We start from the raw sequence: 17,726 nt of genomic DNA on the forward strand, positions 1-17,726 counted from the left end.
CAAGCACCACAACGATTCCCTGGAGAGCGTCTTCAACCCAATATTCAATCCTATTCAACACCTGGTTCCCACGCCTGGTTGAGTAGAGGGTTTTAAGTACGAATTCGGCGCCTCTTTTACATTGTTATGTCACTTCTATACGAGGGCTGAGATTAAAGATTAGGCAAAGGTATTTCCGCATGAATTGTCGTTATCATATTAGTTGTTGCTTCTGCTGCCAGGTTTATTGTAATTAAGAGAAATTACTCTTCCGGCACAATAAAGCTGATTGTATTCTACCGACTTTGCGTACGATATTCAACTAAGCTTCATCAGGGCTCTACCATATGAATCAGCTGGAACAGAACGTATTTTTGCCCTTTGCAACTTAACATTGATGCGATAATAGTTGCTTTTTCGATAATCAAACAGAACTTCATTATCAAACAGAACCCCGCTACACACCTGGTCACGTGACGACACAAGCGGTGCCAATCCTTTTTTCTCGTGTTTTCATACGTTTTTAGTGTTTATGCGCTTGATGCAATACGTTGACATAACCCTGAGGAAGTCTCACCGGATGATAGACAAAACGGCGGTTTCGAATAAATAACTTCAGAAACTTAAGTACCAGAAGAACGATTTTGATTAATTAAGAACTTCATTAATTTTAGGAAATATTTGCACATTGGGCATACGTCTCTGTAAGCAAAAATAAATATGGGCAACTCGCATTTCAGGGTAACTCTCGAGTATTATGGTATTGTTGTTTATACATATAAACATGCTGTACAACTTTCTTTGCTGCAGATAATAAACTTAAGTTTATCGAAACAAACTTGATGCTATATCACTTCAGACTTAACTTCAATATATTGCCTTACAATTTGCCTTACAAAAATCGCAATTTTACTGTCTGCCACTGTTGAAAACCAATCTGTTGTTGCAAACTATAGCCTGTACCAACGCTTAACGCTCAAAAGGCACAAAAAAAACAATGCGTTTTTTGTTGCATGCTCCCGCTTCTACCTCGTTTCTAACACACGCTGTTATCTCAAAATTTTTCTCCCATTCTTAGCTGGTGACTTTTCTCACGAAACCGCGTTGAAGTTGTTTTGTAACATCACCCAAACCTTCAATGTTTAGTTCAGTATCAAGTAGCGTGGGGTTAACGCTTCTTGTGGTAGCTGTCAATGACTCGCACAGCATTACCTCAGTTATTACAACCGCCCCAACTTCAAACGGTGCGACACGGGCCATTTGAACTTGGCTTGTCAATCAAACGTTTGGAACGTATGTGTTTTTAAGAAGAGGTTCAGGTTATGGGTGGTTTTTGCTTAACCCAACACCCGTGATTCAGCACTTGTTGGTGAGGAAGTTAAAAAATAGATTTAAACCAGTTATTGCCTTATTTGGTAACAAGATAAAACCAGGGCATGCTAAGAAAGGCTCCCGACCAACGTGAATTGGCGCCAGGAAAAGCTTAGTAAGCATACACGTCATATGTTAGCTTGCAGGAGCGTGCGAATTTAAATGAAGAAAAGCATATCCACAATGCCCACTGGAAAAAGTCGAAGATACGACGTCCCAGCAAAAATATTCATACAATTTATTCAACTTTTATTTATAGTTTTGATGCACTCACGATTTTCTAAATCGTTCGTGGTATCGTCGCTATGCGATTAAAAATTAAGGCTATCTGAACATATCCGCTAATGTCCGTAGGTATGCGAGAATCAGGTTGAACTCACGTTCTTGTCGGTTCCGGTATGCCGAAAAACATTCGTGCGACAAGAACAGAACAGTATCGGATGTAACCTACAAATAAGTGTTAAAGCGTTGTGTACCACATATGACGTCAATATCCAACGTCATTTTTTTATCTCTACCGCTTTTACCCACTCCGGTTCACCGCAAGGTCTTTACGGTGTTTAGATAATAATTTGTTTGCTAAATAAACGCAACGTCTGCAACCTGCCGGCTATATATGGAAATGCAATGAAGGGGTTCAAAGGTTTTCGCGGCAAAAACCTGGCACCGAGTTTCATGAAATGTTTTTGACCTCAAACATGGACTAAAAAACTTCTTCGACACAACATTTTCTTGTACACCACGACCTCGTGTCTCACCAGAAGTAACGGCTATGTATATAGGGATATATAGAACGCAATACTAAGTATATAAATTTTCTGTGGTAACCGCAACAGCAAAATCATCGCACAAACCCTCACTGTCACCCCACGCCTGATGAAGCCTCCAGAAGTACTTGTTAGTACGACTCTGTGTGACAAAGCTCTCCTGTCTCCCTGTTTGTGTCAACATGAAGCTAAATTCTACTGTTTGGCAACTAAAAGTTGCTGACCCAAGCTGGGCGACAAATAAAAACAAAAACCCCGAAGAATGGTAGCCGTGCCGTCGCGCATGACCGCCTGGTGCAACAGCGCGTAACGAACAGCGGGCGGTGTTGTTTCTCACCGGTCAGTTTTAAACGCTGACGTGACGAATTAAACGCTTGTGTTGTTTTAAATCCGTTTCAATCTCTCCCGCCGCTGGATTCCAGAGATTTGGGGTCCGGGTTGTCATACTGGTGGCCCAGGGTCCTTTCCGACGTGCTTCGTTTTGTGATTTTTCAGCTTGCATTAGGACTACACACTAACAAAATATGCGCCATATTAAACGTTAACCAAGTTGGGATTATTATTGTGTCATAACGTATCGTTTCCCGTCAACGGGAGCCAATATTTGCTGCCAGAAGTTTTAATACTACTTCCGTTTTTATCATTTTAGTTCAAATCTTTGGTAAACAAAATGAAGGTTAATCCAACTATGCTGACGTATAAAATCAACAAGCATCTCGTTGTGTGGAAACTAATTTCCTTGGGGATTTCAAGGTTGATTTAAACCCAGCCTAAAAAATTCAATACGTCGATCCGCAGAAGTATTTCCGATATCCTGCAGACTTGTCTGAGATTATCACGGGTCTGCACGTTGGGAATTTTGTTACCTGCACGAAATCAGAAAGGCAAAGCTAATACTCTGGCTATTGTTTAGCAAATGTTTTGAACACTTCTGTGCTCATTACCAATGCTATGAACTGGTCATCAGTGCTAAGAGTTGACAGTAGTGTTCCAAATATTTGCTGCTAATGGTCCACTTATTATCTTTGTCTTTTCTGTTCAAAGTAATCAACTTCCCGGGTTTTCGCAACTAATTTTGTGATTATTCTCCTTTTTTGAAAGAAATTATGACGAGGCGACGGCGCGATATAAATATGAAAGCGGGAAATCCTTGTGCCACTCGCCAGAATAACGATACTTATACGACCCCATTGGTATCGCCAGGTCGTTGCAGTGAAACCGATTCCTCTTAGATAATTAACTTCGGGTTTTTCCTTGGTTTTGTGGTCAAACGTTGCATTTTGATACAGGTTTGTCCCAGGTTAAGAATGTGTTTTTGCGATGACAAAAGACTGCTTTACACTCCTGTCCTATGACGTAAGCAACAAACTGTATTTCACAATCGTTAGCTTGAAGGAACATTCGAAGCAAATAAGTTTTGGGTGACGGTGTAAAAATGTAGGGGGAAAATTTACAGCGGAATTTCTTGGCCAAGCATTGGATGCGGCGAAAACTAAAAGGACAAAATTATGTTCAAGCGCTTGTTCATGCACAATTGTATCTGCGTTACTTTCATTCAAAGCATTGCACCCGGCCTACACAAATCTTGTTTTTATACAAATGCAATTTGAGTGGAGATAGTGGTTGATGCGGAACGCTTTTTCCGATTTAAACAATATCGCAAGTTTCGACTCTTTTACAGAAAGGTCTTCTCTCCTTTCCGATCAACCAGAATGGGTTTCGTTGGTTCGATATTTCTGCTTTGTAGATTGGAATGAGGTTTACGGAGTGAATCTGAAAAAAAACACCAAAGTTAATTCTGTTCGTCCACTTTACTGTTGTTCGTAAGCCTTTAACTCTTAAAACGGTTACTCATGCTTGGCTTGAAGTTAGGTTTTGAGGGTGTGGGGCATTTTATTGCGTCCAACAAAATCCAAGCATTGCAGCTAAACCTAGATCAAAGCACTTTTGCAGCCTGGCTTTGATCCAGCTGGGTTGAACTAAATGCGATAGTTAAGAACGCCCGAGGGGCTTCGCAATAGGGTAACCCCCCTTGTGGTACAAAAGCATAATAGACTTATACGTTGTCCACCAACGCCAACAAGAGTTTTACTGTATAGTGAGTTTAACTGCCTTTATTGTGGGATTACAAAAGCTCTGAAATCGAACTTCTAAAAATGACCTTATCCCGAGCGGATGTATTTCATGCACCAGTTTAGTCACCACTGAGGCAGTCGGTTCTTGTATACAGATGTTCGAAATCATCAAAGCGTATCGATACGTGAATATATCGTTTTTACAGGCGATTGTTTACAGGCATGCAAATTAATAAGCTACGATAAGGGGACGGCGACGCCTAAATCCGATTATCGGTATCGCGTAGGGGCGATTTTATCGCAGATTGTTATCGGTGAACGATTTTTTCAGACCGCCATATTTTGCATGAAGCGTAACATTTTTAAATCGGCCATTTATTCTGCTGACCTAGATTTATTGATCTATGAATTATGCCAATATTTCACGTGTAATTACAAATTGTGAGATGTGTAAATATCGCAATGGTTGGCCATTACGTTTGGTGTTTAATTTGTCTGGGAATTAATAACAAGAAACGATTTCTGAATTATTTTGTATAAGTTTATCACTTGCTATCGTCTGTATGCCAGTCACTTCGTTTAGCACGAAATCAATCTTACTTGATCAATCAAGAATAAAAAATCCTTTTGTACAAATAAAGTTAACAGAAAAAACTATAAACCTGTTTAATGATTTTTCCTCTATTCTTGTGGCTTGTTGTAAGGTGGTATGACGCGTTGATGACGTCTTGATCCAGGCAGTTGTGTTCTGTGAGCGGTTCGACATTTGCTTTGGACTCGGTGAAAATTTCGTATCCCTTTGCGTTCTTCAGCTTCTTCGGACTCAAACCGTTCACCAACGACGTGTATTCGTGTCGAACTTTGCTCCTAAAGACACGAACTACTTTGTGGAAAAATCAGTACATAGCTTCGGACTTAAAACATTATTGAATTTTGCGAAGAAAAGAGTTGTCATATTGAACAATTAGCGAATATGAGGTTTTCGCCTGAGAATGGCCAGTTGAATTTTTTGTTGAATTTAACCAAACGTTCCCAAACAAGTCAACACTCTTATCGCATACTTTAATATCAAATTGATGTTTTTTAGATAAGATAAAATGGCGCACACACAAACAGGAATTGTTTGTAAGTGGATACAAAAAACATGTTTTTGAAATAGACGCAAGTCGGTGCAGTATCGACCCAAGGTCACATACGTCCATTTCGAAAAACCAACACCCAAAACGATTACAAGAAAACAAACCACACCAATATTCACCTTTGCACTCTCTCCATCTTGTAACGTACAACATATCCTGTTCCACAACATTTACGACACACACGAACGTCCATCTTATTCCCAACCTCACAGGAGCTGTAAGAAGCGCAACAAACAATGAAAAACAAAAAACACTTAAGTGATACATTTTTGTGGCTTTTTAAAAGAACTTCGTATGTTCAAAAATGAAAACATCTTAATAACGAGCATTTAACTGGCAATATTTCATGCAATATCATTATTGGCAGGATCGCCCCACCGCACAGGTCCTTACTAGGCGATCACAAATATCGAAGCGTGCAACTATTTATTTTAATTTAACATCGAGCATTGTTTCCAAAGACGAACTTTTACTATAGTTTTACGTCTACACTCTAGTTTAATGTGCGCTTAAAAATTAACCCGCGACGAGAAAATAATTAAATCAATGAAATGTGCTTCCAGTTCGTTATACCATGTGTCATCGGTTTGCTCCATATTTCAACACACACAGCTTATACCCTTACTCTGAGCATCTGACTTTTTTCGATGTTCCGGGAATTCTAACGCATATTCCGCTCTCCTCATCCGATGAAATGTCGCAAAGAGTGGATGAGCCGGGCGCAATCACTTCATCCAGTGTTTCTCCTGAAAAAATACTTTTTTGTTTAATTGTATTTTTTGACATGACAAACATCCACTATTCGAACGTGAAAAAATCCAAAAGTTATCGGAATAGAAGATTGTCATCACCATTGCGAATAAAACCGCTAAAAATTTCTGAGTTGCTTCCGCAACTTTTTTAAACTTTTACCTGGTCGAAAAGCTTCTGTTTTTGGAAAAGTTGCTCGCTCTTCCACCGTAGACTTAAGGCAGTACTAAAACACATGTGTGTTAGGATAACTAATGTATTTCAAGTTTCTTGTAGGGCAGTGGTTCGATGCTCAGTTAAGTCTTTCGACCCGCTGTCTCTTAGAAACTAAATGATCCGTCGAGTGCTTTTTGGGCAAAATAATGTAAATCTTTACATTAGGGGATAATTTGAATGCAATTGTGTACGGAACGGAATTGTTGGTGGAAAAATACTACGGTCCGCTAAGACCTCGCAGAGTTTGGATTTGACAAGTGGGTCAGTAAACCCAGGGGTCGTGTATGATTCTCGTTGTAACCTCTGCTGTGCCATATTATATATTAAGCACACATTGACGCTATCACGTACGTTACTCGACTGTTTTTAGCATGGATATTTGTGCACTATTATGGACGTTAAGAAAGGTTAGCAGAAGATATAAAGTTTAAATACATGAACCTGTGCGCTGTTACATATTTATTTGTAACGCTATTTGACGCACCATGGGAAATCGAATGGGAGCTCGCGAAAGCTCGTACTATCAAAGTGTTTCAAATAATCTTCAAGAAAGGCACTTAAAACCACAGCAGTCGTGTCATGTGGATCTCTGACGTTTATTTTCTGTTACCTTGTATGCGTACAAAGATGTCACATCTCCCACTCTTCCACAGCTGTTAAATATATTCCTCCTCCCGGTCGTGAACTTCTCATACATCGCCTGAGCTTCACCGAGGGTCAAGTCGGGTATCCTGCAAATCACGTGAAAATAAGATCGCATATTCTATGAGTCACATGAATATTTTCGTAATAAATTTAAGGCAGAGAGACCGGCGTAAACAATATTATTTGTTTTTAATCAGGTTGTATACTTAGTCATTATACTGTTATTGATGAACGTTGCCAAGCGCCGTTATCGCAAACTCACAGCAAGTATTCCAACACCGGGTTTTCCGAGTTCCTCGTCATGAACTTGGCGCCTTCGCAATCTCCCTTTAACCTCATGATATTTCTGTCATCTCTCCCGAATACTTTGAACTCCTTAATCCCACCTTTGAAACTTCCCTCCATAGCCAACTCCTCATTGCGTATCATTATATCCAATACATCCGTGCTAACACATGTAGAAAGCCTGTAAACAGATTCCTCGTTGGCGTCATCTTCTGGTCCCTCTTCCGGGGCCGTTGGGACCATGGGGACACCGGAAGTGACGTGGTTTGGGTCAAATGGGTTTAACTCGCTGTATGGTGGGGGTGGGTAGTACTCGGGACTTCCGAACGGCCAAGTGCACCATTCAGCCTGGAAGGCGGGCGCACTCGCCATCGTTGGTTGTTTCGCCTACTTCTATGTTTTATGTGCGGCTGTGAATGCGTCTGTAAGGAGGTAAGAATAAGTAGTTATGTATTGGAAATATTTTGCGGTGAGTTTGTACAACCAAGACATTTTTTACAAACAAATGAAACGAAATACTCAACAAAAGCCAAATATGTCACGCAAACTGTCTACAAAGCAAATACGACTTCTCTATTTAAATCACTTTTTTCCCAGAAATTATTAAAAGAGGAAACCGAATGGCTATGACTTCAATACAGGTAAGACTATAATACTTTATATCCCAAAATAAACGTTAATGCTGTGTTTGGTGCGGTAACAATTTGCGACCAGACAATTTTGTCTGATTCACCCTCACGCTGTGGTTAATTCTGTCTCGATATTTAAACTGCACTGCATCCCAGTTTGTACCATTTCGTCTTCCTAAACTCACCAAACACTTTTGCTGCAAATTTGTACTTCAAGTTCTATTCGACAAATTCTCAATGGCGCCGCATTTGCGTGTGGATCGTAAACACTGCTCTCTCACCAATGCAAATAACCCAAGCTTGCAAACAGAACACTGCGTAACTTAATGCCCTGAGAAAAGCACCATCACTTCAACTTTCTGTATGGAAGACACTGGAAACGACATCTAAAGGTAATCGAGTCTTCCGAAGCCCTTACCCTTGTATAAAGTTGCCGCGCTTTGCAATTACCTTAACGAGGCAATCCAGGGCGATTGAAGTCGCGCGAGCCCAGGGGCGCTTTAACATTGTTGAAAGCGGGTAAATTTCCTATCCACAAACGCCCGTCTATCACACGCAATTTCATCGACAGGTTCGTCAGGCGCCCGCACACAAACACGCGAACGGGGCCGAGCGCCCAAAGTTGATCACGATTTTTTCCCCGAAGTTTACGTCATTTCCGTCACGTGACGTCACGGTATGTGATTAAGCGATTGTTTCGCCGGATTTTATGGAAAGAATCAGAGTTAAACACAAGTTGGGTGACCTTTGCGTAAAATAGTCTTCGTTTGGTGTAAAAAGGTGATTTCTAATTTGAAAATATGGATATCAATACCACAACGATCATTGCTCTTTCAATAAAATCACGCATTACTTTATTGAAATATTCTTGGACCATATTCGCACTGTAGATGACAACACCGTAGCCCGAACAAGATAATTTTCTCAGATTTTAACTTATTTAGCCGCCCGACTTAGTCACAATGCTGATCACACGGATGTGATCTCCATCTGCTTTTATCGTTAAATCTACAACAAGGGATCGCCTATAAATCTTATCGGTTTTACTTAATTCTCTTCTTGAGGCCTCAAACTTTTGACATGGGGTCTCTCTGTGGTTGATTTTATAAATGATTTGAAATGAACACTTCGATATGACGTTTGTTAGCAATCTTCTTTCATATCTGTTTTGCACTTTATGGTCTGTTAATCATTTAGATCCCCGATAAACTAGTATTTTCGCAATGTACAGATCGGTGAAAGCATAAATTAAGCACTAATATTCACTAACATGTATTTCTTTGTCTTTTGTTCAATTGTTTTTCCATCAAATTTTTCCATCAACGCATAAATTTATTTTTTACGCAAGTTTTGACTTTTTGATTTCCTACTACTTACAGCTACTAACTAACTTTACAAGTATATAAATGATGTTGATTAAAAAAAAAGAATTATCCAAAAAAATTCAAGTCCAAAATAGTCGCTTTTCCAAAAGCATCAAAGTTTTCTTTCGTCTTACACAAAGCTATTAAACAACAAAGATAATTATCCCTCCTTTTAGAATTTTCCAAGTTCATGATTATTAACACCCAATAATTCCGTATATCTATAACTCACATCGCAGATCAGGTCTGCCCAGCAGCTCCGTTATCAGCATTCTGGCAGTATATCGATGTTCCATAGCACGATTATATCCATCTAATATCGCTCGTCTAATCAACAACCAACGATAATCGATCGATCTAATCAACTCATTCAATCGACGGCTTCGTTTTGGGCAGAGCTCTGTTTGTTGTCCCCCAAAATTTCAATAAATCCGCCATGAGAAGGCTACGTCCGCCCGATGCTTGGTCAGCCAATAAATCAATTGCTTTCTGTCAATTAAAGCGATAGCCGTGGATGGAGTCATGTACCGCCCAAGGTGGTGAGAAGAAACGCGTCAAATATGGCAGCATTACATGTTCATCACGTCCTTAATGAAATATACTGAGATTTTTGCCGACTTTGCGAAAATGAGACTGTAATTTGATCGCTTACAACATCGTTGTCAGTAACACCGTAGCTGCACTGATGAGACATCTGTCAGTATAAAAAACACTATTGGCTATTATTGCTTATACATAATATGATATTCTGTGGCCGATGTATATGGTTTCTTAACCCAACGTAAAAACTACAAGAGCGCGCTAAATTTCTACAGCTGACAATAGTCGATGCTCAAAACACGTTTGTGAATCAACGAGGACAGTTGTTGCTGCTGGGGCAAGCAAAGTAGTTTAACTGGTTTTGCAAAATGATTTTCTTGCGAAAAATCTTTGTTCCCATTTTAGGCCTTTTGAAACCTTTGAGAGGAAAATTCCACACTGTACGTGGTTTATATCGGAAAAACTTAATATCAAAAAAATTATCTGTTATCACACTTTAAATGATGTTTTATGTACCGACAAATTCAATGTATTTCATTTATTGACATCTGTTGCGTGTATGGGTAACCCTACATACGTAGTTGCTATCGAATATGTTGGCTTATGACATTTTTAAAATATAGTTTGACCTCCTCGAAAACTTTCCGTAACTTTCCGTACCCTGTATTAAAATTATTGTTTTCCTCGTTTTTTTTATCTTTCGCAACATCTTGTCCGAGTTTGGCGCAATCTCCATTCGAAATCATGACTCGAGTCTGTTATGCCGCGAAACATAAACAAACAACCCTGTTACGTGGAGGCCAATATCTGATACAATGTGTTATCACTGGAAACTATGGATGTGTTAAGATACCGCGTTAATTTTCCACAGTGGTCAGATTGGCAAGAAATTAAAGGAAGTCTCCGTCAAATTTGAAATCATTTCATGTTTTAGAATAATTTCAAGCCTTGTCATACCGGCAGAAAATGTTAGACAAAATATAACGAGTTCACCAACCGTTTTAAACCCGAATCGCCGTAAGCAACAACGCTTTAAAAAAAATCCCCTCATTAGTCTATCACGTTATGGTCGGTGACGCAACCACAGTCAGCTTCATTTTTGTTTCAATCACACACGTTACAAACTTCACATTTTTGTAAAAACGCCTTTAAAAACCGCTTTGTTTTGAGTCGGCTGGTGTTTGGTTGTTAGGCGTGCGGTTTCCATGGAGGTAATTAGCTTCCCGCTTGCTTGTTACCGAAATATACGAAGATATTGGCAGAGTATTTTCTCCTCTTAATGTGTGTACGAGTTGTTACAGTAACGATTACAAATAAACAATGACTGACAGGTTCACGTAATTCCTGTGTGTTCGGATAATCTCAAATGGGTTCGTCATAATCTGTCCGACGGATTATAAGTACTTATGGTTACCTAGTTTTGGATTGCGATTCATAAACACAGAGCTAAAAGGTGCAAAAACGATGTCTAAATTTGTGGCCTTAAGTTGTTGTAATACGACATGTTATAAGCAAATTAATTGACAACACACTTACGAAGTACAAAACACCAAATTGCTCAAGTTTTGTTGAAACCCAACAGCCTCTTAACAGCAACCATTACGCAATTACGAAACCCGTAATCTAATCCAACGCTCTGACTGATTGTGAAGGTGATAGCCTTGAATTCGCGCCAGTGTTTATTTTTATTTCAGATACGCCGCTCCGCAAACATGTTCAACCCCTACCTGCAGCCACAGTTTGACCGAATGTGTAAGTTTTGTGGTCTGAGGCTGCAGGTGTTATTCACATAACTGCTGTAAGTTTTACGTTCTAGAAAGCAAAGATGAGATGAATGTACAAATAAGTATGCAAGACCCTGGCGAAGAGCTTGTAATTATATTTCAGGAATTTACAACTTTAAATGACACATTTGTATAAACGCGTGGTACTGATTGCTCCGCTGGCCCGGATATTTTTTGTGCAGGTTAAAACACTGCCAGTAACTTTTCGCGGCCATTAGGGAGCAGTCTTGCTTTCAGCGCATAGCATATATGCACATCATGCAACCGTATCACGCCAGCAACTTTAAATGGCCTAATAACCAATTTAGGTGGAGTAAGGTCATACAAGAACTAAACAAAATATGTTGTTTACCGAGGTGTAAATTTCAACACATATTAAACTGCGTTGTTAGCGGATATTATAATGACAGAGGAAAAGTTTACACTGGACAAGGTAGTTGTTGTGTTAAACCAGCAGTGGCTGTTATTATGCCACCCTGATCTGGTTGTCTTTCGGTGCCATTATTATCCTTCTTTGTTTAATCAGGTCCCTATCCTAACAATTAAACTAACGTGTAAAATAGACTTGCAGCCATTGGTAGCAGGAATACATTTGTACACGAAGCATGCATAGTTATGTATATGTGTAACCACAACACCCTTCTATAACTGTGGGTCCCAGGAGATCGGCTTTCGCTGTTTGGTGACTTGGTTAAAGCTAAACGACCATAAATCCTCGTAGCACACCGGTTGTCAGATTGTTCAAAAGTCACTGATCATCATCTGGGGAATACAACGTATCACATAGGGGTAGAAAAGATGTACGTGATTTTATGTGCGTTTGTGTTTGGTGTCAGATAAGCTGATGTAAGGTTGTGTGTTTGCGAAAGAGTAGGTTCGTTGTAGGGTTTTAAACTTGTAGTTTTGCAAACAACACTAGTAAAAAACTTATATTTAAACTGTTAAAAAAGTACTTAGTGTCGTGGAAAACTCAGCAAGAACAATGCCATTAACAGCACATTTTTATTGCATGCGTTGGTATTTCTAATGTAATATTCGCAAATATTGTGGCCAGTGGGTTATCGTAGACAAAGGACATTGGGCGGATTGAACTCGAATTACATCTGTTGTGATTTCGGCAAGCTTATTAAAAGTCTATTTGGATGTAGGCGCATGAAGGTTGTTGGAAGTCTTTCCCGTATTATTATAAACGCACAGTAAACTCTCTAAAAAGACACAAGAAAGACAGAAATCGGCCAGAAGCGAGTTTCAGTTCTCACATTTCTGTTACCCGAAGATCTGGTTTCTTCCAACAACGAATCTACAGCCCTTCGTCGTTCGCACGAGGGCTTTCACGACTGTTGCCATGACAGCACCTAAAAGCACCGCCAGGACTTGCAGGAGATTTCTTCCCCGTTTTTCCGTTCCGAAAATCGTCCTCCTTTTCATCGCCGCTCTTCCTCTGGTGCTAATCCTGCAGAGATGCGGTTTCCACGGCAACGCAGCGTGGAGGAGCAAGAGGGAAGTCATGGTTTCGACTCCCGGCATCGGAAAACCCGGATGCCGGAGGTTGCTGGATCCTCACAACGGGAGGAAGTCCTTCTGCACACGGGAGGAGAGATACGGCTCGATTTGTGTGTTCGAGTGTGACGAAGGCTTCTCGATTCGCGGTTCTCTGTGCAGGTCAGGTTAGGTGTTATCAGGTGTTTCTTGGTTTTAAGTTGTCAAGGTTTGGTGGGGGCAAATATTTTACAGGAAAGTTTTGGTTCATCGAAGCAGAAAGTCCACTGGAAATGCTTTGTTTTGATTTTTAACATAAATAGTCGTAACACAAACACGTCTCTTGCGTCTTTCATATATTATCAGTCTTTCTTTTCCAATGATTTCTTTGTAACCCCAACTAATGTCCCTGGATAACCCGGATTTTCCTCCTGTTGATATTTTTTTACAGTTTATCTTAGGAAAGTTCCTTACTATTTTCTTAAACCTCGATTAAATCTTGTTTTGCGATTTCCAGCCCCTACCAATGAAATTGTTTTATGACAAAAGTCAAATAGTTTCAAAATAACGCCATTCAAACTGTATTTTTTTATATCCAATGTGGAGCCAATAATATGAATTGTGTAAGCTGCAGACAGATGGCCACTGTTTCGACCTAAAAGGTCTCATATCAGTGCAGCTGGTGTGACTATAAGACGACTTTGCTGTATTTTTTTAAATTCGTTCTTTTCGATTTTCCATAAAAAAGAGCCGTAAAAACTACACATATTTGATTTGTTTGAATAAAAAATCTCTTGTCCTGTTATTACGTCAGGAATATCATAAATTAGAAAACCACATCCACAGAACATGTCAGTCGAACGGCAGATGGTCAGGATACGACACGGCTTGTGCTGCTAAGGATGCGTGCTTATTGAAGCCTTCATCTTCAATGAAAAAGATACGACCACCTCGTAAGGTTAAGGAACCAGCCTGCTGTCCAGCCGGATATGATGGGGTGATGTTTTGTATCTTTATGTTGTGCTATTTACATTTCTGTATAGACGACTTTCATGTTATTCCCTGTTGAGGAATAATGTATTTACATGCATTGGAATGGTACTTGTAGCAACAGGGCAGTTACAGTATAAAAACCTATAGGATATTTAAAGCAAGTTAAATAGTCATCAGTCGTTTCAAAGTACCTGTTGTATTTCGCTGTAGATGCAACAGAAACTCGACACGTGTGTATACATTGTATAATTTGTTTTGTTTTTTCAGCAAAGTGCGTATATGTGTTTTATACCGCATGTACAATCGGGGCGATTTTTTCTGCACAGGTTTTCTATTGTCTGTTGTAGCATAGTTTGTTCCGAACAAACGCTGCTATCTTAAAGGAACATACGTCACACTGCGTTTGTCTTTCAGAGAAGATACGACCCTCAGATCCGCGAATGTTGCCACGCCGGTCGTCTCCACTGGAGGACGCCCTTGAGCTCACACGCGTCACGTGACTGCGACTGTTGCGCACGTCACGTGACCAAGTGTTGGACTTGTTGTGACGAACCACTGAGGATAAATGAAGGTTCGAGGAAGCAAATATTCCAGAATTACACGACGGGGGCAGATTTGGGTCAGTGTGCTTTATAATGGAAGCGAATTCGTTTTAACTTCCAGGGATATTAAAATACTTTTACTGCAGAGCTGGCACAAGACGACTTTTCCGATGGCTTTTCAATCGATTTGAAGGTAAACCAGCTTTTTCGGGTCTGCATTCCAACTCCATTAAACCGAAAGTTTTTTTGCACTTCTCCACCTCAAACAGTTCGCTGTTTTTGTCACTGTCTTTTCGGGTTTGATTACATGACGAAACTAAATTGGCGTTTTTGCTAAAAAGAAACCAAGTTACCTCATCAGGCTGTAAACAAGCTTTCGATTCCAGGTTGTTGGTGGTTCGGAGGCGAGCGAAACTTTAAGGAAAATGAACGCTTACATAATGTACCAAAACACACCCTGGGTTAAGAAACCGATAGATGGTTTCCCCCCTGTGTGTGGAGGAGTTCTCATCCACAATAGATGGGTTCTCACTGCTCGCCATTGCATCATGGATGTACGGTGATAACATGTGTGTGTGTGTGTATTATAAATTTTATGGAATAATTCTTGTAATCCTATTTATTTTTACATAATAACAGCGTAAATGTGTGTTTAACGTTGATGTTAAGAACTGTATTAACTTCAGATACGTTGAGTGTGGTTAATGTGCAGATATTTTGAGAACACCTCACACACAGAATTCATCCTAGGTCAAAATTATATTCGTTACTTCGACGTGATCGCCACTGCCATTCTAAGTCCTTGCCGTTACGGCAAACATGTTTTAACGCCACAAAAATTGTGCTTTGCTGCTTGTAGAGCCTTTGCAAGGAAGTGTTGGTAACCGGGGACTTTTTGCGAGTTATCGTTGGTAAGAAATTAAACAACTTCACAACTGAAGGTGACGGACAGGCAAGAAATGTGGACAGAGTTGTTTGCCATCCCCACTATTGTAATAACAGGTTTGTTCCATCGCAGAATGTTTCAATTAAATTTTTATCGAAGTAATTGAAGGGATTTTTGAAACTTTTGTGCAATCGCTTTCTCCGTTGGGAACAAACACCAATTGGTTTGACAAAAACTATCAATGAGAATTTTGTAATGGCACGTGTCTGTATTGTTCCCTGACTGGACGAAGCAAAATTTCACTGCAATGCAATACTTTTATACCTAGAAACCTTGTAGTTATCTTATTGCCAGGATGGAAGGTAAAAAAATTCTCACCGGAACGGTTGAATATGCAGAATTCTTTAAATAAGACGGCGTTCCGGCATACTTTTAACACTGTTTATTGCACTTTATACTCTATTTGCACTGTTAATGTATCGATGTACCCCATATAAACGTCTTTTTTTCTTTGAAAATCCAGTGAGTTTGTGGTTCAAAATATGTAACAGTCGTTGCAAATCACCGATATATTTACAACAAACGCATGCGATATGTTGTTCCTGGCTCGTCTGCAGGAAGAAACCCGACCTGAATGACATCGCCCTGCTTCGATTGTCCAACCGGGTGGACACCAATGACGACAACGTCGCCATAGCAACGCTACCGCTCCAGGGCGAAGAGGCGAACAACTGGAGAAACTGCAAACTGACAGGGTGGGGAATCACCGAAAAGATAGGGGTTTTTCCCTATCCCGATTACAACTTGTGGCTTGAGGTGAGTTATAAGTTTGTGGTTGCAAGGCGAAGAGGTTTGGGTTGAATTATTGCGTTTGTTCTGCGTTTATTGCCCATGGAAAACTGAGGTGATAATCATAACAGCAAGGCTTGTGAAATGCTGTTGCTTCTTCCAACATTATGGATGCCAAGTGATTTGCTGCAAGACAAGATTTAAGAAAACGCAACAAAATGCAATTCTGTAAATAAACTTCGCATAAAATATTCCAATACTTTCCGCAAGCTTTTGACAAATGTAACGTAAGTGACATCACTGCCGAGATGTATCGATGACAACAGTTATGAATTATTTCTGCTTGTAATGTAATAATACAGACTTACCGGAACGCTACACCCCCGGTCCTGCAAGAAGTCAGCGTTCCAATTGTCGCCAACAGACGCTGTAGAGGTCGAATCCGTCCATGTCATCTTTGTGCTGGAGCACTACACAGGGATGGGTGCAATTCTGACAGCGGGAGTCCATTGTTCTGTCAAACCAAAGACGAACGCGGGGGCTTCAAGTCCGATCGCCTGGTGGTTCACGGTGTATTCAGTTCTGGAACTTGCGGCACGCGATCGAACGTTCCCTCGGTGTACGCGCGCGTCTCTTTCTACAGAGACTGGATTGATGACGTCATAGAGGGTTACAAATAATATGTATATAGGGCCCAGTAAGAGGATGGAGCACCGGTGCCTGTACCAGTTTATGGGGCCCGTGATCACCTTCGTTTGCTTTGAAACTGGGAGGTTTCTTTGGCAACACTGGACCCCCTACAACTTTCTGTGATCACTAAGAAAACGTCCTCGCACATTCTATGCACAGGGCACTGTGTGTAAACCGAGTCCATTTCTTTGTTGGTGATCTTTTTTGTGGTATTTTTTATTTTAATTCCTTCATATTTCTTTGAATTCCGATGGCTTGCAATAAAATATATATTTTGCATTACGTTCATACGTCACACAGCGGCGTGGCTACGTTCCTTGGAACACGTGATACCGGGTCACGCCAATTAATTGCCACCTTTGTGTCGGTTCTGTTCTGACGTAAGCGGTATAAAAGGACGTTGCCATGGAAGTGTTGACGCAAACAACCGCAGTTGTCTTGTGATCAAATTAACATTCCTCACGTGTTGCTTATTGTCCCGCCATGACCTCTGCGATCACCAACGGTGACTGGATTTGTATAGAAACAAATAGTTCTGAGTGTCCTCTATAAGATTAAATAGATATTTTTAGTAAAACAATGAAATTACTACAGACAATAAATAGCGTCGAGTTCGTCCAAACAATAACGACAGACTTTTTAGTCGAAAATCCGCTGTCAAAGTTTCAAAAATTCAACGAAATGATTGAAGTTCTTGACTGCTGATTGACTCCAGTTAGTGATGAAAAAAAGACAACAAACAAAGAAGTTGGCATGAAACCCGATAACGCTTCGTCTACGGGAGTGGAGCGCATCCATCCATG

The 17,726-nt window shown here is 40.2% G+C and overlaps 2 protein-coding genes across 2 annotated transcripts; one reads left to right on the forward strand and one right to left on the reverse strand.

Annotated features, from left to right (window-relative positions):
- Window positions 1-3,469: 3,469 nt before the first annotated feature.
- Window positions 3,470-9,500, reverse strand: LOC145913996 (uncharacterized). The gene is made up of 8 exons (XM_083001769.1): window positions 9,453-9,500; window positions 7,205-7,649; window positions 6,908-7,028; window positions 6,244-6,307; window positions 5,957-6,077; window positions 5,451-5,546; window positions 4,855-5,059; window positions 3,470-3,890 (listed from the first exon to the last, which is right to left on the reverse strand). The coding sequence occupies exons 2-8, from the start codon at window positions 7,597-7,599 to the stop codon at window positions 3,765-3,767; spliced, it is 1,128 nt and encodes a 375-aa protein (XP_082857895.1). The 5' UTR covers window positions 7,600-7,649; window positions 9,453-9,500; the 3' UTR covers window positions 3,470-3,764.
- A 3,389-nt stretch (window positions 9,501-12,889) lies between these two features.
- On the forward strand, window positions 12,890-16,913 carry LOC145914664 (uncharacterized). The gene is made up of 8 exons (XM_083002480.1): window positions 12,890-13,206; window positions 13,870-14,020; window positions 14,431-14,635; window positions 14,705-14,751; window positions 14,945-15,112; window positions 15,418-15,560; window positions 16,062-16,260; window positions 16,596-16,913. The coding sequence occupies exons 1-8, from the start codon at window positions 12,890-12,892 to the stop codon at window positions 16,911-16,913; spliced, it is 1,548 nt and encodes a 515-aa protein (XP_082858606.1).
- The last annotated feature ends 813 nt before the right edge of the window (window positions 16,914-17,726 follow it).

Source organism: Ascidia mentula, chromosome 9, assembly GCF_947561715.1.
Source record: "Ascidia mentula chromosome 9, kaAscMent1.1, whole genome shotgun sequence".
Lineage (NCBI taxonomy): Eukaryota > Metazoa > Chordata > Ascidiacea > Phlebobranchia > Ascidiidae > Ascidia > Ascidia mentula.

Bases quoted from the DNA above. Each gene is read 5' to 3' on its own strand.
- LOC145913996 (XM_083001769.1), bottom strand. From the start codon at position 7,599: ATGGCGAGTGCGCCCGCCTTCCAGGCTGAATGGTGCACTTGGCCGTTC. The intron at 5,547-5,956 runs GTAAGGGTATAA...CGCTTCTTACAG, and splicing joins AAAAAAGTCAGATGCTCAGA to CTCCTGTGAGGTTGGGAATA. The intron at 3,891-4,854 runs GTTTATAGTTTT...GTTTTTTTTCAG, and splicing joins GAGGAAAAATCATTAAACAG to ATTCACTCCGTAAACCTCAT.
- LOC145914664 (XM_083002480.1), top strand. From the start codon at position 12,890: ATGACAGCACCTAAAAGCACCGCCAGGACTTGCAGGAGATTTCTTCCC. The intron at 14,021-14,430 runs GTGATGTTTTGT...TTTGTCTTTCAG, and splicing joins GTCCAGCCGGATATGATGGG to AGAAGATACGACCCTCAGAT. The intron at 16,261-16,595 runs GTGAGTTATAAG...GTAATAATACAG, and splicing joins ATTACAACTTGTGGCTTGAG to ACTTACCGGAACGCTACACC.